The sequence below is a fragment of the Pseudorasbora parva genome, chromosome 18 (genome assembly GCF_024679245.1).
Source record: "Pseudorasbora parva isolate DD20220531a chromosome 18, ASM2467924v1, whole genome shotgun sequence".
Taxonomy (NCBI): Eukaryota; Metazoa; Chordata; class Actinopteri; order Cypriniformes; family Gobionidae; genus Pseudorasbora; species Pseudorasbora parva.
The window spans coordinates 20574393-20596212 of NC_090189.1; the positions used below are offsets into that span (position 1 = coordinate 20574393).

Sequence of the window (21820 nt, forward strand, 5' to 3'; positions counted from 1 at the left end):
ACCATATGGGCAGCAGTTGGATATATAACCAATGTATTTGATCCAGCCCCAAAACAAGACAGTCCAGCAAAATCATCTTTGTTTCTGTTTCTGTTTGTTTCTGTTTGTTTTCCCAGCTGGGCAAGACTCTTCGTTCCTCAGGTTCTCAAAGGGAGATCTGATTTTTCTGGATGAGCAGACTGGAGAACAGGTCATGACTTCAGGTTGGGCTCATGGGGTCAATGACAGAACCAAGAAGAAAGGAGACTTCCCTGCAGACAGTGTCTATGTGCTGCCCACTATCACCAGGCCACAATATGATATTGTTGTCAGTGTTTTTTCATTCAATACATTATTTTGGACATTCTCAGAAAACAAAAGTATGCAGCTAAAGGAACAACTTTGTACCTTGGTTCAAAGTAGTACCTTAAAGGCCCTGATATATTTAAAGCAAAGAACAAACTATATTAAAAAAAGAACTTCGCCATGAGTATGGCCCTAAGGGTACATATTATTACTGTAAGGTGCTAATATGCACCTTTTAGATGTAGATAAGGTACAAAGTTGTCCCTTTTAAGGAGTTATTTGTTTCTGACGATATATTATATTTACCTTGGAAAACCAAACATGTTCAAGACACATGCCACATATTTAAACTTAAGAAAGACTTCTGGACCATCTTATTTCTGTTTCTTACAGACATTGATTACCATGTCCCCGGACCAGCGTAAGGACTCCATAAAATTGTCTGATCAAAATTTGTTGGAAAGTGGGGAGAAGGTTCAGCCGTACACTCTTGAGGAATTCTCCTACGATCACTTCAGGTGCTTGAACGCTCAATGTTTTTAAAGTTGAGAAAAGGAAGTATAGTGCAAGAGGCCAACCCATCAGTATCAACATCTAACCAATAACATTGAAGGATTAATTAAACTCTCAGCATGCTTTAAATGCACAATATCTTTTAAATATTAGCTGTATTGACTCTGTCAGGCACCACAACTATGATTGTATTTTTTATCGTTGTGCATGCTAATTTCATAGCAATCCTTTGTTTTTTTATTTAATTCTGCATCCATTACCTTTCTGGGTACCTTTCCATGCTCTAGACCCCCTTCAAAGAGCACACTGAGTCGTGTGATCATCAATAAAGGCAGAGGAAAGGATAAAATGTGGTGTTGCACCAGAGAACCTCTCAAACAGCCTTTGCTGAAAAAAGTCCTCAACCATGAAGAACTGTCCCAGGATGCCTGCCAGGCTTTCACTGATATCCTCTACAGTTATTAGTATTACCTTCATGATGTTTTGAATGTCTAGCTGCAGTTCCCTCATTTTGATCCTTGACTCTGTCATACCTATCATGAAGTACATGGGCGACTACCCCTCGAAGAGAAGCCGTTCGGTCAATGAGCTCACTGATCAGATCTTTGAGGGCGCTTTGAAGGCTGAACCTCTGAAGGATGAGATCTTCTGTCAGATCATCAAGCAACTGACTGAGAATCACGTTAAGTAGGTTTTTCCCAGCTAAAGCTACAGCAGTGTATATTAAATGCTTCTCATTCACCTAATTGTGTTTTATTGCTTATGTCCACAGAAAAAGCCAAATTAGGATAATACACGGCTGAAACACTCTTTTATTATTATTATCATTATAACTATTACATATAAAATAATTGAGTATTAATAATTTAAATAATTAATATCATATTGTAATAATTGCATAATATTTGTATGTAATTGATATATTTTTTATTATTTTTAAATTATATATAATATATATTTTTATTATAATATATATATATACATATATATATATATATATATATATATTGATACAATAAAAGCTATTATTATTATAAATATATACATTTTAGGATTTAAAACATTCAATAGTATTTTATTATTATAATAAAAGTGCAAATATATATACTGTATATACACAAACTATTTATTACAATTTCAATTCCATACAATTTGTAAATTTTTCATAGAAATATTATTTTATACTATTATTATTAATAATAATAATAATAGTATATAAATTATAACTTGATATTATTATTTTTATAAAAATATATAATTTAAGATTAACAGATTCCATGTTTCTAAGGTGATTTTTGCATATGTGTGATTTTGTTTTAAATATTACCTTAAATATACTTGCAAACGTACTGATACACTGATTCTGCATGAAGCTGTTTGCTTACAGGTTACACACAGTTTGTGAATGAGACCCATTACTGTGAAAACCGTTCATGTGGCTCATAAATCTGTAACAGTCTGTCTCCTAGTGGTTAGCCTGTAGAAGACCAAAGCTGATGCACGTTATCAATATTACTTGTTCTGTGTGTTCAGATACAGTGAGGAGAAAGGCTGGGAGCTGCTCTGGCTCTGCACTGGGCTTTTCCCTCCCAGTAACATGCTGCTTCCTCATGTCCAAAAGTTCCTGCAGTCCAAGAAACATCATCCAGTCGCGCCAGACTGCATGCAGAGACTGCAGAAAACCTTGCGGTAATTCTAACAGCACATATAAAACACGCATCTTGAATGTTGCATAGATTCCCTTACAACATTTATCCCTTCATGGACAGAAATGGATCTAGAAAGTATCCTCCTCACCTTGTGGAAGTGGAGGCCATTCAGCACAAAACTACCCAGATCTTTCACAAAGTGTACTTCCCTGATGACACCGATGAGGTGAGAGTTTTCATGTTAACTCAAAGCGTGCATCTGTACATTGCATCCAACCTCCTGTGGTGGTAATATTCTCTTTCTCTCTCATGCCCGGCTGTTTATTTATGCATGAGGGAGCGGCGAGAACGCCCTGTTGTGCTCTGACCTCATTTGAATCCTCAATTAAGCTCAGAGTTATGTGGTGCTGCTGGAGAAAACAGCATAAGAGAGATGAAGTGTGAATAGACTCGGAACTCCAGAGAATCATTTCATTTTTTGGTTTAAATATAGTTGAAATATTCTAGCCTACACTGTTTTATATATAACATTATAAATAGACATGGTAGAGGTGGAATGCAATTCACAATGCAATATAACAAACACCAAATACACAGCCAGCTACGTATATATGAATGAAAGATAATATTAAAGGGTTAGTTCACTCAAAAGACCCTTGTTCATCTTCAGAACACATATGAAGATATTTGTGTTGAAATCCGATGGCTCAGAAAGGCCTCCATTGACTCCAAAGTCATTTCCTCTTTCAAGACCCATAAAAGGCACTAAATACGTTGTTATAAAGCCCATCTCACTACAGCGGCTCTACAATCATTTTATGAAGCGACGAGAATAGTTTTTGTGTTGATAAACAAACTAATGAATTTATTCAACAAGGTCTTGTCTTCGTCTGGGCCTCTTGACATGAACTCACGAAGCACCATGACACATGCGCGAGAATATGACCTTTCTCACGGTTTGGGCATCGAGGAAATGCACACTTTAGCACCATTTTGAGCACTACGCCAAGACCTAAAGTACAATCAATGCACAATTCAACAGCTTGGATAAGGCACGCCTTCCTCTGCTTGTAAACAAAGTTGAACGCCGTCTCTACGTCATGTTCTCGCATATGCGTCGTTTTGCTTTGAGTTCACATTAGAGGCCCAGATGGATTGTTTTTTACATTTCATTTTTGGCCTTAAAATCTATTCTCGTCGCTTCATAAAATTATTGTAGAGCCACTGTAGTGAGATGGGCTTTGTACTGACATCTTTAGTGCCTTTATGGGTCTTGAGAGAGGAAATGACATTGGTGTCAAAGGAGGCCTTTCTGAGCCATCGGATTTCAACACAAATATCTTAATTTGTGTTTTGAAGATGAACGGAGGTCTGACAGGTGTCAAACGACATGAGGGTGAGTAATTACTGATGACAAAATTAAAAAATTTGGGTGAACTTTAAATCATAGGAGAGAAATGGATTCAATAATAATATGGATGGATGGATGGATGGATGGATGGATGGATGGATGGATGGATGGATGGATGGATGGAGGGATGGATGGATGGATGGATGGATGGATGGATGGATGGATGGATGGAGGGATGGAGGGATGGATGGATAGAAGCATTTACAGTGGTCTCAGGACCCTACATGTACATCAAATACAGTGTCTTTTATTTTCAATTATGCTTTTTTATTCAAAGGCTTTTGAAGTTGAATCAAGCACCAAAGCCAAAGATTTCTGTCTGAACATCGCTGGCAGAATGATGCTCCAATCCTCTGAGGGCTTCAGCTTGTTTGTCAAAATTTCTGACAAGGTGAGGTTACAAAAGTGTCGAATGTTTGCTCAGATGTTCTGTTGCAGTTTGACACATCAAACTGATGAAACTGGTGATTTTTACAGTAAAGTTTATTCCTCTCGAAACACATGCCCTGTAGTCAGCAGTTATTTGTCAGAACGAGTGTATTTTCTATGTATATGTCTTATCAGTATTGGGTTAAAACATTTCAGGTGATCAGTGTGCCAGAAGGAGATTTCTTCTTCGACTTTGTTCGGCATCTTACAGACTGGATTAAAAAAGCCAGAGCTGTCAAAGATGGTGATTATATGTGTATTGTTCATAAAAAATTATCAATATTTTAAGTGTAAAAAAACACGAGAGGTGTTAATGCTTCTGTTCATGTCGTAGGACCAGTGCCTTCACTGACCTATCAAGTGTTTTACATGAAGAAACTGTGGACCAACACCATTCCAGGCAAAGATCCAATGGCCGACTCCATTTTTCATTACTTCCAGGTGGAAATCTCTCTTTGTACTCAATATGTGCATACAGGCTCACTTCAAACACATATGACACTCTTGCTACTTCCATTTTCATAAACTGCTCTTCAGGAGCTCCCAAAATACCTGCGTGGCTACCACAAGTGCTCTCTGGAAGAGGCTTTCCAGCTGGCTGCGCTGATTTACAGGGTGAGGTTTGAGGAGGACAAATCCCAGTTTCTCAACTTCACCAAGATGCTGAAGGAACTTGTTCCTCAGGATCTGATCCGTCAGCTCTCACCTGACGACTGGAAACGGGTGAGTGAGCAACACTAGCCCTACTTCAGAAGTTTATTACAAGACAGAAAATGCAGTGTATGTTCATGTATTTGTTTCTTCTGCAGCCTGTCGTCACATACTTCAATAAACATGCAGGGAAATCTCGAGAGGAAGCAAAACTGATGTTTCTAGAAATCATTTACAAGTGGCCTACTTTTGGATCTGCCTTTTTTGAAGTCAAGGCAAGTTTGTCACAATATGATGCACTATTGATTTACCCAAACAAAATAGACTTTCCTCAATTCTAGCATTTGGTTTGTTATACTTTGTATTACAACTGCATCTGCTTTGATTGTGTTTGATATTCGTCCACAGCAATCCTCAGATACAAATTTCCCAGAAGTCCTCTTGATAGCGATCAACAAACTTGGTGTTACTCTAATTGACCCGAAAACAAAGGTAGGTTTACACACTGCCCAGAATAATGTCATGTAAATCAGTAGCTATATTAATATATTGTCATTTTAGCCTAAAGTAAAAACTATTCAAGCTTGGATTCAGTAATATTTGTTTAATGTACACATGGCTTATTTGATTAAAACAGTAAAAACAGCAATATTGTGAAATATTGTTAATTTATATATATATATATATATATATATATATATATATATATATATATATATATATATATATATATATATATATATATATATATTTCTCAATATCTTTTAAATATATAATTTATTCCTTAAATTGAAAGCTGAATTTTCAGCATCATGTTTTCATTGTCACATGATCCCTCAGAAATCATTCTAATAGGCTGATTCAGTGCTCAAGAAACATTTCTTATCAATGTTGAAAACAGCTGTAATGTTTGAAATTTTTGTGGAAACTTGAATGTTGAATGGACACATTTTTTCAGGATTGTTTGATGAATATAAAATTAGGATGTTTTTGTTGTAACAATATTAAAGCCTTAACTGTCACTTTTAAACAACTTAATGTGTCTTTGATGAATAAGAGTATTAATTCCTAAAATCTTACTGACCCCAAAATTTGGAATGGTAGTTTATTTTATTTTATTTATTTATTTTTTCTCATGTTTAAAGTCCCCTGTGGTCAATATATTTTTATCTGTTAAAAAAACTTTGATAACCAAAATTACGGAATTAAAAGTTTTTTCCTGTGATTTTTTTTTTGTGTGTGTGTACCTTAGATTAAATGTAACTCTACACGCTTTAGTATGCAGAACCATGAATATGCAAATTAGCCCTGCCTCCACTCACTCACTTACACCAGCTCAGAACACCTCATACACTCGTTCTGAGTTCTAACTTTACTGTAATAAACCCTACAAGATGCCAAGTGGAAATACTGGTTTACTTCAGCCATATATGTTTGAACCAGAAACTTATTAGAATTAGAATGGTAAAATGTATCAGAATGCCAGTGTGTTTTATGTATCGCTCTTAGACACATAACAGTAATTAATATGATTAGCCTTTTCCTCGACTAAATTATCAAACAGCTAATAATGTGTTGCTAATGTTAACACAAACCATGTTCGACATCTCAGAGTCAGAGAGCTGCCTTCTGAAAATCAGCATCCTTAGAAACGCTTTGAAGAACTTAGGAAGTTAGTGGAAAAAGGCATACATTTCATCATAACATTGTAATATACATTATATATATTATTCTCCCTATTTTTCACATCAATAACCTGGCTTCTCTTGAGACTCCCCTGCTACACAGCATAGTTAATGATATGCTAAAGCCTGCCTTCACATTGATGTGATTGGTTACAAGGTAGTTTATAAAATCATGTCTTTGAGACACTTTTTAAACTGCAGTTTTAAGGAAAAAATACTCAGCAGTAGTAATGTTGACGTATGCATTTGCACATGGTTTGTCTTAAAGCATATTTAAAACAACACATAGACATATAAACAACATTAAAAACATTTTCTTTTTACTTTAAACACTTTAAATATTATGGTGCCGTGACATAAAGCCAATTGCCACTTTCTTCCTCATTTAAAGGGTTGGTTCCGTGTTTGTTTTTTCCCAAGGCTTGGTTGTGTTTATGTGGCGCAGTATAACATGTCTTAATTTCTTAAAAACAACGTATTTTTCTTATATTTTACCTTTATTCCACATGATGGCCAAAGGTAGTTTCATGTATTTTTATTGGCTGAAGTGCCAAGCACAGGTTGTCCGGAAACACCACGCCCCTTACCATTACGGGCAGAAGTCACATGTGCAGTGACTAGCCAGTGTTTATGATGTCACCAATCCAGGAAGAAGCTCGTTGTAGTCCAAACCGGCTGTTTTTGTAGGCAATAAACTGCCATAACTAAAAAAGACAATATCTCCATTTGCATTGAACTTTCAGCACTGTAACTTTGCAGATACTGTTTATGCTCAAGCAGCAACATTACACACTAACTAAAGTTCAAAAAGTTACATTTCATGCAACCACCCCTTTAAGTAAACAACAAAACCTTTATTATATAATTTTGTTTAAAAAAAAAAAAAAAAAAATTATGGATATTGTTTGAATGACATTTACTCATTTTTCTGCAGGACATTTTGGGCACACATCCCTTCACCAAAATCTCTAACTGGAGTAGTGGACATACATATTTCCACATTACCATTGGTAACCTGGTTCGAGGGAGCAAACTGCTGTGTGAGACGTCACTGGTGAGTCAGTCATTGCTTACATCAATGCTTCCCAACCCTGTTCCTGGAAACACACCAACAGTACACACTTTCAAACTCTTCCTATCAAACACACCTGATTCAACTCATCAGCTTATTAGTAGAGTCTCCTAGAACTGAAAACGAATGGTCAAATAAGGGACACTTCCAAAATGTGCAGTACTGGTGTGTCTCCAGGAACAGGGTTGGGAACGTATCCTGATACAGTGATGGTAATACCACGGTGCGTTTGTGACACAAATACTCCAGCTATGCCTTTATATTAGATTTCAAATCATACTTTGCTGTGTGGTTTAATAAAAACAGTATTTTATTGTTCCGACTGTCCTCACTATTCACAGGGATACAAGATGGATGACCTTCTCACCTCTTACATCAGTCAGATGTTGACTACCATGACCAAGCAGCGCAGTTCACGTGGAAACAAGTAACACGAAAGGCTTGTAAAGGCAGTTTACAGACTTCTCACTATTTCTTAGATCTGTCATTATGATAAATGAGAATAAACTAAATCTGCTTTTAGCATTGTTACTTTTTCATACTGGAGCCTTAATTGTAAATTGTGAGTGTAATTTATTTAATAGAATTGCTCAGTCTTCTAATGTAAATGAAGAACATGTTTCATTGACATTCAAACTTGTTGCCTTTAAGTTTTAGGCCCTCATATGGTTTTTACTCTGATACCAAATTAAAGATCAGTTAAGTCAGATCAAGTTCCTGACTTCAGTTATTTAATTCATAGATGATTTGCACATCTCATTTTGCCAATTAAATGTATTATAAAGATTTAGAAAAGGTGCAGTATTTGGGTTTGCTACTTATAATTACTCATCCTAGTCATTTTAAAGAACGTATAGAAATGATTGGTACATAAAATGTCATTTTACTAAATCCATGACTACAAAATTTAATTCAGTCTAAAAAGATCCTCATTACTTTTTCTGAATAGTATTTCTCTTCCTTTGTAAATGTTGGACAGGGTATTGCAGAGATATGTATTAAAATGTATTTTAAAAATTAAATGATCAGTTTTATGGCCATAATCATTATAATTTCTGCACAGTATATTTGATACATTTTTGATTCTTTAGACATTCATTAGACAATATTTTAAAGCTTTTATTTTTACATTTGAATTTAAGTATTTGTTTATGCACTTTTGTCATTGTTATTACTATTATCATTAATATTTTTTTAATTATCTTGAATTTATTTTATTTCAGTTTTAGTACCTCAGGTTAAACTATTTTATTGGTGTTAGTTGCCAAGGAACATTTCTATTTCAGTAAAAACTATTTTTAATAGTTTGTAGTTTGTCTAAGAATATAGTCTTGCCAGAATTTAATCAGACACAAGAGTTCTTCAAATAATACAAAATAACAAGTCAGTTTTCACATTTGAGGAAAGATTTTCCAATTTAATGAGAAAAATCAAAGAGAAATATATTGGTTTAAAAACTAGATTAAAAGCAAAATTATTTCAGACAGACACGGATCATATTGCAACAAACAAAGAATATTTACACTGAATATTATGTGGCTTAACTGTACATGTAATTCGAACACACAAAAAAAGGACAATATATTGGCACAAAAATTATTTATGACCTCAGATTCTTACACAGTAAGGGTCCTTCTCTGGGAGCAATGATTCATCCAAAACCCTGAAATTTATTTTAAATACCACTTAAGATGAAATGTAAAACAAATGGATCTGCCAATATTTCAGTGAAGGAAACAAATATTTTTATTCATGCTTGAAATGGAAACTTTTATGGAAAGCCTGAGTATAGTGAAATGCAATAACTCAAATGATGATTAAGTCAGAATTTAGCATTTGTTAACTGTATGTATCCCATCATATCACTAAGATAGCTCACATGCCTGTCATAAGACATTTTGTGATACTTAGAATTTATAAAATGTAAGGGTGATTTAAATGTACCACTTAAACTGTGGTTTATACAGGCTTAACTGACCATCAGTTAGTTGTTTTTTAATATAAGGGGTTAAATATGAACCAACACTTTTAATCAGGCACTTGAGAGGGATGGTATCTGCTTCTCAGAGCTGCTCATGTTGGATAAAGACCACACATCATTCACCTCTGTTTATGGGAACATGAATTATGATCAGCATAACAGTCTTGAAGATTCAGATTATTTTTCATTTATTTGCCTTAAAGCCACAATATGTAATTTTTGGCCACTAGAGGTTGCTTATTCAAAACAAAGGTGTAGCTTTATGATGCCTGTACACATTTAGTTTTTTTCTTTTTATTTAGTAAAGCTGAGGACGGAATGTGACGCACTTTTGTTTCATGGGAAATTAAATATGAGCTGTTTAATGTCAATCGCCTCCGTGTTTGCATTAACTCACGTTAAGTGAGCTATCCCAATTTTTTTCATCCAGACACAGCGTTACAGTCTATCTATGGTTACAAGGTGCTCTGAGTTCGGTTGCACTCGAACAGTGCCGCGATCACGTGAACAGAAACACGGACTCGGGAGCGTGCTTGTTCAGAAAAGTAACCTGCGTATTTGTTTAAGCTGATTGTAATGTATTTAGTTCAATAAAACATGTCAGTCACGCTGACTTGGACTGACAGAATGGACTCAGTGTAAAAACATACTTTTCTTTCGACTTGGAATCTAATAAACGTTAAACAGAAAAAAATATGATAGCTTATGTAGGCTATAACTGCACTTGTTTCAGAATTTCTTTTCATTCCTTATTTTTATCTGCTGCTGCATCCTTTAAGCCTTATCTCTCTTATTTCGATTTCTCCAACTGTGAGCAAGGCCACAGATCAAACAGAAAATGCGTGCTACATTAATCGCATTAATAAAATTAGTGCCGTTAAAATTAATTTGCAAATTTGCGTTAATTTTGACATCCCTATACATTATTTGAGCGTGTTGAAAGTTGTTATAATGTTACTCTGTGCATTAGTTCGGCAGCTCCTATGAGACACTTGTTGCACACTGCAGTAATAGTGTCGATATAGGCTTGGTAAAAATGGTGATTGTGGGAAAAATCAAGACAATGAGATTTAAACAACAAGACTAACTGTGTAGAGCAATATAATAATTATCAGTTTTCTGTCAATGAATGTATCAAAGCAGTTGCTCACCTGTCTAATAAAACACATAATATATTAAAGCTTCTTTGGTGTTTCCATGTTTTCTACAAAATAAAACTGGATATCGAGGGTAGCGCGGGTACGGGTATGATGTCATTGATAGGCAACGTACGGACACGGCCCGAGTCCTGGTTAAAATTGCTTGTTTCTCTGGATTTAAACATTCTTGGAAACATTTCGGATAATGTAAGTACACAAGTCAACAATTATATAACATTTTTCTAGTGTTATTTTATATTTTAATCTAAAAATCTTACATATTGTGCCTTTTAAGAGGTGGTTTACAATATTAAATGCCTTTTACCCGTCCTGAATTGTCTGTAGGACCCATGTTCAAGTAGGGAACTGCTGTCCACAATGCGGGCCAATCCACGCTCCCTCCACCTGTAATACATCACGATTGACAGCCTACAGATCATTTTGTATGGAGTACAGCATGATTTCAGATTGTAGCTATATTCTCAGTCACAGTGAGAGGCTGTAAATTCTGTGCTCACACTCACCAGTGAAACACAAAGATAATCACAACTAGAAGAAGGGAAGTGATGTCAGTAAGAGTCCACATAAGCCTGTACTCATTCGGTGTCTGAGAGAAAAAGAGGAAAACCACAGGAAAAAATGCTGAATGAGAAGATGAACACATTCCTGATAACTGTAGATGTGTGTCATTTACCATGAGAAAGAGTGGCCTTTGCAGGTTCTTGAGGATGTGAACGGCATTAGTGGCGACAGAATGAGCCCCTGCGCACCAGGCAAGAGAATACAGCCACGGCTCGCTGATCACATACAGATTGGTGCTGATGTTGGCAACAGCGTATTTTCTGTAATCGATAAAAGATCACAGCAATTACTTAAGTTTTCATTGTCAATTGATTCTTCAGAAATCATTCAAATATGCTGATTTGCTGCTCAAGAAATATTTATTGTATTCTTTGACTAGAAAGTTTGAAAGAAATTTAGTAACACTTGACAATGTTTCATTAGTTAACTACTTTAATAAACTAAGAATGAACAATACTTCTACAGCATTTATTAATCTTAGTCAATGTGAATTTCAACATTTACTAATGACTTATTAAAATCAAAGGTTGTATTTAATGCACTGTAAACTAACAAGAACAATGAACGACTGTATTTTATTAACTAACATTAACAAATATTAATAAATACTGTAACCAATGTACTGCTCATTGTTAATTCATGTTAGTATTTAAACAAGTCATTATTGTAAAGTGTTGCCAGAAATGTATTTGAAATAGAAATCTTTTAAAGTTTTATTGATTTAATGCAGCCTTATACAATTCAGATAATTGTATAATTATAAATATACACATACAACACGCATGGAATGAAGTTTGCAATATGAAATGAATTATGGATGGATGGATGGATGGATGGAAGTGTTATATCTTTTTTAGCTAATCTCCTGAACCTGATTTCCTTCTCTGACATGGAGCTGTAATGGATGTTGAGTCTGGATATGTGTCTGAGCTTAAGTTCCTCCACTGGTGCTTGATTGCTTGTTGTCTGTTGTAAATCAGGGTCGATTTCTTGTACAAACTCCCTGAGCTCTGGAGGCAGCCACAATACCTAGGTAAAAACGCAATAGACATATCATTTAGAATATATAACACATTTCATAAACAACACATTATAACCTACACTTTAAGAAAAGACTGGCCTCTTAAATTGTTTTATTGATCAGAGTAAATCCCAAAATGCAACAATGTAATAGCACACCTGACTGGAGGGAATGGATGACTCGTTCTGGATGACGTCCAGGGTACGGGATATCCAAGCATCTCTATAAGGGTGACCCCAGGGCGGCCGGTACAGATCAAAGATCACTAGTTTCCCATATTGAGCAGCCAAATCCAGGAAGGTCCTCAGTGTGCACACAGACTGATTCTGAGCCTGCAAGCGCTCATCCGGGCTCAGAGATGAAGCTGTTCCAAAGGGGTCTTGCTGAGTGGGAAATAATAATACTCTGTTTAAAGGTGGTTTAAAGCAACAAAAATATTGTCTAGATGACAAAAAAAAAGTTAAAAAGCATCTCTCAGCCTAACAGAGAAGAACCATGATCCAGCATTGAGACTCTGCAGCTGTTTCCACGTAAACATGGCAGATGAGGTGTGTGTCCAGTTAGGAAAAATGTGTTTTACATTAGTTGTTCTGCGTAGGTTCTTATCGTGCATGAGGAAAGGAACTCCATCATAACTGCAGCAAGAGACAAAATAATGTTACGGAGGATATTTAGAAATTTTGCTGCTGGTTATAAATTCATTATAATTAAAACTCTCTATGGAGTTGAGTTGACCTGATCGTGACATCGGTCTCCAGACCATCAGCTCCAGCTGCCAATGCCTTCTCAAAAGACATGTAGGTGTTTTCAGGGGCAAGCTGAGAACAGATACAACCAAGACATTGCTTTTTTCTTCAGTGTACAAATTGTACATTGCATGTCTGCTACATACTGTACTGCCAGAGTCTTGGTATAATAATTGTTTTTGGAAATACTAAACTAACAAATCAAATTAAACTAGAAAACTATTAGCTTATTTAATATTCAAAGGTTAGTGCTTGAACCTGAAAAGCCTAAGAAGAATGAAGTGTACCATTGGTGCTCCCCTGTGTCCAATTAAAGCAGGAGCTGATCCCAGACTACTCCTCTCTTTAATGCAGGGGGAGTGCATGCCCAGAGGAACCAGGTAAAGAGTTCCTAGAACTGTTATATACAGCACCATCATGACCATCCGACTCACTTAAACAGACAAAGGCACATGTAAGAATATGCACCTTCTGTGGCATAAGCTGCTTTTTTTTTTAAGGTGTGTCTTTCCTTTTTACAAGGTATTTTGGAAATATATTACGCATGCTGTACAGTGCAACATTCACTATATTGCCAAAAGCTTTGGGACACCCCTCCAAATCCTTGAATTCCGGTGTTCCAATCACTTTCATGGCCAAGGTGTATAAAATCAATCACCTAGGCATATTCTACAAATATTTGTGAAAGAATGGGTCGCTCTCAAGAGCTCAGTGAATTTAGCAAAAAGTATTATAACAACGTGGAAGCAATTGGGAACAACAGCAACTCAGCCACAAAGTGATATAGGCCGCGTAAAGTCAGAGATAATAGCTGTATAATAGACTAGTATAAAAGCTGAGGCGCAGTGTGCAGAAGTCGCCAACTTTCTGCAGAGTCAATATCCACAGACCTCAAAAATGTATGAACCCTTCAGATTAGCTCAAGGGCAGTGTGTAGAGAGCTTCATGGAATGGGTTCACCTTTCATCGCCAAGTGTAATGCAAAGTGTTGGATGCAGTGGTGTAAAGCACCCCACCACTGAACTCTAGAGCAGTGGAGACGTGTTCTCTGGGGTGAAGAATCATGCTTCTCTGTCTGGTAATCTGATGGACAAGTCTCGGTTTGACGTTTGCCAGAAGAACAGTGCTTGCCTGACTGCATTGTGTCGAGTGTAAAGTTTGGTGGAGGGGGGAGTATGGTGTGGGGTTGTTTTTCAGGGGTTGGGCTTGGCCCCTTATAGTTCCAGTAAAATGAACACTTCTTTAGCATACCAAGACATTTTAGACCATTTCAGGCTCCCAACTTTGTTGGAACAGGTTGGGGATGGCCCCTTCCTGTTCCAGCATGACTGCGCACCAGTGCACAAAGCAAGGTCCATAAAGACATGGATGAGCGAGTTTGGTGAGAAGAAACTTAAATGGCCTACACAGAGTCATGACCTCAACCCAACACCTTTGGGATGAATTAGACCAGAGAATGCGAGCCAGGCCTCCTCATCCAACATCAGTGCCTGACCTCACAAATGCGCTTCTAGAAGAATGCACAAAAATCCCCATAAACACACTAATGAAACCTAATGAAAAGCCTTCCCAGAAGAGTTAAAGCTGTTATAGCTGCAAAGAGTCGGCCAACTCCATATTAAATCCTTCGGATTAAAAATGGGATGGTATTAAAGTTCATGTGCATGTAAAGGCAGGCGCCCCATAACTTTTGGCAATATAGTTTTACTGAAAAAATTGGCCTGTGCAATTAAATTTACCACAGCACAGTGTAACACGTGTGATACAGGTTTGCATGTGTTGAGATGGATCCACTTGCAGCAGAATTATATTTCATAATAGTTGATATTAATAAAAACTTTCTAATGATTTATAGGAAAACGAAGCAGTATTTTCAAGTGTTCAACCATAACGGATGGATGTATGTTTGGATTGTGATTAGTGATTAGCCACTATATTGGGATATAAACAAAACTGATTTAATGTTAAGCAAGAGGTGTTACATTCCTGCAGTATGCTGCTTCAATTTTTGGCAAATAATTGTGTGCATGTGTGTGTGAGCCTGTTTATGTGGTTTATGAGGACACAAATTTGTATAACTACATGGGTATTACACTGGTATTACACTATAAATGTGGTTTATGAGGACATATCAAATGTCCTCATAATTCAAATGGCCTTAAAAACATACTAAATGATGGGGGTTTTTTTTTAGTTTTTGTGTGTGTGTGTGTGTGTGTGTGTGTGTGTGTGTGTGTGTGTGTGTGTGTGTGTGTGTGTGTGTGTGTGTGTGTGTGTGTGTGTGTGTGTGTGTGTGTGTGTGTGTGTGTGTGTGTGTGTGTGTGTGTGTGTGTGTTTGAAAACATTTATTTTTAGATTTGGATTTAGTGTGACCTATGGAACCTTAATTTCCTGATGATCTGCACTACTTGTGGTTGTTTTCAGAGATGATAACAGACATTTTATACTTGTGCTACAATTTTGTGGCCTGTGCAATAAAACTATCAACTCCTTAACACCAGTGCTGTGCAAAGTTAACATACAACCCTGTGCATAATATATTTAAACTCATTCTTACCTCTCATATTGAGCTGGAAGACATGTAAGGCTACTGGCCAAGATAGTAGAGTCATTAAAACTACCCCACCTATGTGTAGATACGGGGCAGTTATCTGGCAAATGGGAATTGGGAATTTTAATTATAAATGTCACAGTGATTTTACTCCAATATTAATAGTAGTAGATAGATAAACCTGCCTGAAAAGATAAAAGTACCGTCATCCACTCCTTGCTCCATAAATCTGTTAGAACTGATGAGGCCACAATAGAGAGAATCAAAGCCACTGAGATCCCGATCTATCAAAAGAGATTTCATCAATCACAAGTGACCATAAAGTCTTTTAGTAGTTACATAGTTGAGATGTGGATAAAGATACCTTATGAAACCAATGTAAATATAACCTCTGGCCTTCTGAGAGAAGACAAACTGCCAGCACCTGTGAATGTTAACATTCTATTACCAGTAAAATTATCATATTGACCTTTTAGTAACTTGTTATGGTGACTTAAAGCTTAAAGGGCAAACCACATTGACAATAAAACAGTATGTACATTTACAGTAAAATAGTTATTTCATTACTGGGGGGGGGGGGTAAATAAACTGTAGTAAGGAGAATGAATATTCTTAAAGCACCTACCAGCAGAAAAGCAACATAAGTGAACAGAAAAACAGCAAGAATCAACAAAACAATAGACCATGGGAACCAGAAGCCCAGATTTCCAAAATTAAACCTGCAGACAAAGAGGGAGAAATATAACTTTAGCGTATCTCTAAGTTAAATGGCCTAAGTTGATAGGTCTTTAATAAATTGTTTAGCTCAAAATTAATTTTCTTTCTATTTAAGGACTATTCCGTATTAAAAAACAACAACTTTGTAACAACATGAACAGCAATGTGCTCACAATGGAAGTAAATGAAACATTTAAAATATATATTTTTTTCTATGACACAACACAAACCAGTCAAAGTCATTGTAGTCATTCCGTGCTTCACTCCAAAAGTACAGGAACACCAGACAGATACAAAATGTCAGAACGATCAGAGCAAAACTGCCACACTCCAGCTGCAAGACAGTCAAGCCTTTTTAAGCCATTACATAACACATATCTAGCTTAATATCATTACATTTTAGACATGACCTAAATATTAATGACATTAATAATTGTATAATAATGACAAAAGGGACACAAAACTCCAAAGTTTTCTTTTTAATTTTTACTCTTTTTGCATCAGTGTAAGAACTCTTTCTGTATATGTACAAGATCAGGGCTACTAGCTTAAATTAACAGCTTGTTTTTAAATGATCTTTAAAGGATCTTAAATGATTTTTAAATGTGCATTGTGAGTTAGAATGAGAGCACCTTCGAGCAGCAGCAATGTCCAGGCTGAGCATGTGTGCGCTGGCAACGTCTCCACTGGCAGCCGTAAAGTCCAGCTAGACAGGAGACAAAGGGCCGGTGCTCATAACGCTGTAGCAAGCACTGACGTGCCACTTTCAGCTTACCCAATTTCGGCGGGGTTACCTCGGTCGGTGCTGTGCCCATAAGCAAAGCAAATGAGGGTTCTGTCAATATATAAATATAATGTCATTTTTTTCACTCCTAAATAAATTCAAAAAATGTAAAGACCAGTACGTAGGCCTAACAATGTGGTAATGCAGCTGTGTAATGTTGTCTTTGCTTCTGCTATGTAACTAATGTTGTCTTTGCTTCTGCTATGTTTTATGCCAATGTAGTTTCCCAGTTGCACAACTGTAAAAAAGTAATTGTCCAAACCAACAAGCATGCAAGGCTGATTAAACAACACTTGGCTATGGTCCCCTCATCCTGTCCAAAAACCTAATAATGATTTTTATTTATTTAGGCTAGCCTATTATTATTATTAAAAATGACTGCTCGCACAAATGTTCTTCAGCCTTATATGTACTCCCTATCCCTAAAATTTTATGTTAAGCTCCACCTATTCACACAGACACAGGCTGTGTAGGTAGGCCCCTTAAAATGACATATACCGGTATCTTTTTTACCACAAAAAAATGTCGTAGCCTACCTTAAGGTACGTATTTGTACTCTAAGGTATGCACATTTTAAGAGTAAAATAAAGATGCCCTTAAAGGGTAACTAAACCCTAGAACAACTTTTTTTAGTTAATGATCTGCAAGAATGGAGCTTTATTATTATTGTTCATTGAGTCGAGTAAATGTTTTGACAGTTGGGTTTAAAGTGTTTAAATTCTATAATATATGGTGTAAAAACGTCTTAGTGCTGCCCTCTTAAGGTTGAACGGTGGCTACTGCAGTTGAATTTTCCTATTGGACGTTATGGTACTTCGTTACGTAGGTTTGTACTTCCAACGGCTCACTATCACGCCCCTGGCACGAGCTCACCACGCCCTGAGAAATGTTTTCCGTGATCACATGATGAGAACGGCTTCAGTCCAGTATGAGCGCTCATGTTAAATGAAGTAGAAACATTATGAATGAAACTTTCTCTTCACTTGCTTTCAACATCCTAATTAAGAAAATACAGATATATAATGCAGTTGTAAGTACATGTTTAGCTTTTCTTCTGATAGTTTTGCCACCTGTCATGTCTACAGATAATTTTCATACCTCAGACGCTTTCAGACAAACCCTGACACGCAAATGGTTGCCGTGGTAACGAACAACAAATCCGTAACGTGCTAGACTGCGGGCGTATGTAGTCTAACTTTTATTTAATGCATGAGGAATATTTAATATGAGGAAATCTGTTGTAATAGGCTATTAGGTTTGAACTTATTGGTCCTGTGATTTTTTTTTTAGTGGCATTCAGTATAAGGATATGGCTGTTCAGTGTTCATAGAGTTAGTGATCTCATTCTCTCTTGCGCTGCTGCTTCGCTAGCATGAATGAATGAATGAATGAAAGCACCGTATGCATCGGGAGTTAAAGCAGTTTGAGCCAACAAACTCTGTGTCTACAGGCATTTCACCCTCCTCCACTTCAGGTGAAGGTGGTGGAGAGAAGTCCTCTACTTTAGATGACCGCTCTGTTGCAAAACTACTGTCCTCATTCCAGTCACTATCAATCTTTGCGAGTCTGACAACTGTCAAACAAGTTGTCACTAACGGGTCTCAGGTGCACGCCCCCCCGCTCAGCGCCGCCCTCGTCTCGTCCCCTCTGTCTCCGCTGGGCTCTGCCCACTTTTGCAGCATTTTTCAAATATTGCCAGAGGGCGGAGTTAGGCTGTGAACAGGGGTTTAGTTACCCTTTAAGGGTACTGCTGCCCCAGTGACAAGTTGCTGTACCCCTAAAGGTACAATTTTGACACAATTTTTCTAGCCCCGCCCTCGTTGAATTTGGATTAGAGTTCCGTTCTTTCGGAGCGGGGCGAGCAGCTTTTTCATTGATATTTGTGGGGCCAAGTGTAAAAAAAAGTAAGCTACATCATTTAAAATACTTTCAGCATTTCAACGCGGCTTAAAGCCTATAGCTACAACACGGTAATGACTTAATGACAAAATGTGACTAAAAACAAGTAAGTTAACGTTATACTGAAGTCGCCATGCATGCAGTTTTTCAGCCATTCAACACAAAAAGTAGGCTATAAAGGGAAGCACAATGTCCCCACCTCTATTCATAAACTTTGTGTTCACGGAAATAAAAACACGACACTTGCAAACAAACTTACATTTTACAGAATCGCTGACATCTTCAAGGTGTGGTATTCGTAAAATGTTTGTTATGCAGGAGAATAGGTAGCCTATACACCGCCAAATATCTCACCGAATCTGAACCCGGTCACGTCACATCAGAAAGAAACTGCGCCGGTATCTCTGGCTGTCCGCTTTACTCTATGGCTTTACTCCAGTCAGTGGAAGGAAATACCTTCCCAAAGCCTCTTGAATGGTCAGTCGAAGAAGTAGCGCTGCATGGGTGTGTGAGCGTGAAAAATATCCAGTTCTAGAATCCCTGCGTGTGTTTGTGTTACAGCGCTACTCAATGGTATTATTGTGCGGCAGTGTCTGTTAAATGTAGGCTATTTGAATTTGCACAACAAGAGGGGCGCTTAACTTGCGAGGCGTGTAGCCTTTTGTATGGTTTATAGTTTTGGCGAACTAATATTAGGCCTATATCTGCTAAGCAATAGTAGCCTATATTTAAAAATCGATATACCCCTCTATGGTAGCCTACGCAATATGATTTCAGTGAGGAAAAAAATATTTGTGGTGTTTTTCCTCCTTAAAATTGGACACTTTAACAATAGCAATACAATAAAAATCAAAATTTTTGTATTTATTTATTTTTTAAAGTTTGTTGCCTCAAGGCAACATTGTACACAATGGACAAATTTAAACATTTTTACTTTTCATGTTGAAAAAAATAAATATTTATTGAAAAAATCAATTTATTTAACCAGAAAACTGAACAAACAAATTTATCCAGTTTATAATGTATTACAAATGTCCTATTTAATAAAAAGTAACATTTCATGAACAAATTCAGCTCTCAGGCAACATATGTACCATCGTGGAACACAAGTGTTGCCAAACCATTACATCAAGCCATCACATCAAGTTATCATATTCATCCTCATCTCCATCTTCAATCTCACACTCACTCTCCCCTTGCTGGATTGTCACTATGACCTCATCTTCCTCATCACATGACACCTCATCCTCACCCTCATCAGTTGTGTTTTATACCTTTTTTGAGTGCTATAGAAAATGTGCAGATCGTGATATATGCAGTTACAGTATCTGTGTTATTATTTTTATACATGCATTACAATATTGTGCAAAAATGCAGATATATTTAGAGAACTCTAACTCTTTTCCTTACAAATATGCTGTATTTGTATCCATCCTAGTGTGGCCTTACGCGATTCCATTATGGTACAATGTTGCCTTGATGCAACACAGTTTTTTTTTCTTTAAAACATTTGATGATATATAAAGTTCTTGAAAATACGTATTTACTAACCAGTAAAGGTGACTCATATTTTTGTGGGTGATTATCTGGACAGGAAATTAGTGAAAAATGCCATTTTCTTTGGAGAAAATATGGAGCCATGTCATGTGACCTATGCACATGACTGAAACAGGACACAAAATAGACCCCTGTGGGTCATGTGACCCATTTTTATTACACTTTCATTGATTAGTATTTGAGTTCTTCTTCCCAGGGATAGTTTGAATTGGTGTTTCATTTGATTAAAAATGATCTAAAATAGACTATGTTGCCTGGAGGCAACACTGTACCATAGAGGGTTAAGAATAATAAATTAAGCAAAATTGTTAATATATTTTATATTTCATAAGTATGCCTAAATTGGATACAGTAACATACGTATTTCAATAAAACATAACTCTTAAACAAAAATAGAAACTCTATTGTATAACAAACAGTAATTTTAAAAGACGGTTACGCTGCGGAAGAAGGGGAGCAAACTCCGAACAGTAGTTCACTGTCGTTGACGAGAACTCTTGTCCATCGATTCTGTAGGCAGTTAAGTCTCCAAAATCAAGACATTTTTCACAATCAAGTGGTACCTCAATGACACTGAGAGCCAAATGACATCTTGACAAAATCACGGCGATATGGTCGTAATGGACACTGTGTCTGTGAACTTAATGGGTGGAGCTAAAACCTAAAATTTAGATTTGGGGATAAGGTTAGGGTGTGGCTGGACCTTCAGGCTCCACCTATTACGCCCGGAGAACGGGATCTACCCGTCAGTCTCCACCCATCGGCTCTACAGCGAGCAGTCAAGTTTGTCTTCCAAGCTATTTTTTCAGTTGAGCATTAGCTTTATGCTTTTCTGAACTCATATTACTGCAAGGTGACCTAGGGCTAATTGTCGTGTTTTTTCAGTGAATAGTCTACTTATAGTTTTGTATTTAGGCTGTAGTTTTATTTTTAAAAGCCAAAATTTGTATAGGTCTTTGCAACAAAAAGTTAACAAATTTTAATATTACCACAACATCCCTGTAGTCATTTGCAATTACATGAGTGTAGCATGGTTTAAAGGCTCAGGGAAGCAGGAGACGGGAACCATCACAACTGCCGCATATAAACATTATAAAACACAACATAAATGTCACAGCAAGGCCTGGTCCTCTGTTGTCACTCTCTTT

The 21820-nt window shown here is 36.7% G+C and overlaps 2 protein-coding genes across 3 annotated transcripts in view; one reads left to right on the forward strand and one right to left on the reverse strand.

The window, feature by feature from the left end:
- myo7ab (myosin VIIAb) overlaps window positions 1–8743 on the forward strand; it is a 47606-nt gene extending 38863 nt beyond the window's left edge. The window contains exons 36-49 of the mRNA XM_067422699.1: window positions 117–307; window positions 679–803; window positions 1086–1243; window positions 1332–1485; window positions 2332–2487; window positions 2568–2673; window positions 4136–4249; window positions 4444–4531; window positions 4622–4728; window positions 4825–5010; window positions 5097–5213; window positions 5347–5430; window positions 7558–7677; window positions 8037–8743. Of these exons, the coding sequence (XP_067278800.1) occupies window positions 117–307; window positions 679–803; window positions 1086–1243; window positions 1332–1485; window positions 2332–2487; window positions 2568–2673; window positions 4136–4249; window positions 4444–4531; window positions 4622–4728; window positions 4825–5010; window positions 5097–5213; window positions 5347–5430; window positions 7558–7677; window positions 8037–8126 (1796 nt within the window). The 3' untranslated portion in view covers window positions 8127–8743. The remainder of the gene's footprint in view (window positions 1–116; window positions 308–678; window positions 804–1085; window positions 1244–1331; window positions 1486–2331; window positions 2488–2567; window positions 2674–4135; window positions 4250–4443; window positions 4532–4621; window positions 4729–4824; window positions 5011–5096; window positions 5214–5346; window positions 5431–7557; window positions 7678–8036) is intronic.
- A 159-nt stretch (window positions 8744–8902) lies between these two features.
- On the reverse strand, window positions 8903–19675 carry gdpd4b (glycerophosphodiester phosphodiesterase domain containing 4b). 2 transcript variants are annotated; one of them, XM_067423018.1, is made up of 16 exons: window positions 19470–19675; window positions 17065–17267; window positions 16663–16766; window positions 16341–16434; window positions 16080–16139; window positions 15901–15999; window positions 15722–15815; window positions 13452–13597; window positions 13154–13236; window positions 12903–13053; window positions 12577–12801; window positions 12269–12426; window positions 11510–11657; window positions 11340–11422; window positions 11141–11220; window positions 8903–9801 (listed from the first exon to the last, which is right to left on the reverse strand). In XM_067423018.1, exons 2-16 carry the CDS (start codon window positions 17245–17247, stop codon window positions 9728–9730), a joined length of 1782 nt encoding a protein of 593 aa, XP_067279119.1. In that variant the 5' UTR covers window positions 17248–17267; window positions 19470–19675; the 3' UTR covers window positions 8903–9727. The 2 variants fall into 2 exon arrangements, with proteins under 2 accessions (XP_067279119.1, XP_067279118.1); XM_067423017.1 differs by having other exon boundaries at window positions 19375–19675.
- Window positions 19676–21820: the final 2145 nt, after the last annotated feature.

What these genes read in the sequence shown, in the direction of transcription:
- gdpd4b (XM_067423018.1), bottom strand. Translation starts at nt 17,247, where the DNA reads ATGGGCACAGCACCGACCGAGGTAACCCCGCCGAAATTGGGTAAGCTG. An exon ending in AAAGGCCACTCTTTCTCATG is followed by an intron (nt 11,423 to 11,509) that starts GTAAATGACACA and finishes TTTTTCTCTCAG; the next exon opens with ACACCGAATGAGTACAGGCT. An exon ending in CTACAGACAATTCAGGACGG is followed by an intron (nt 9,802 to 11,140) that starts GTAAAAGGCATT and finishes TCCCATAAACAG; the next exon opens with AGGTGAATGATGTGTGGTCT.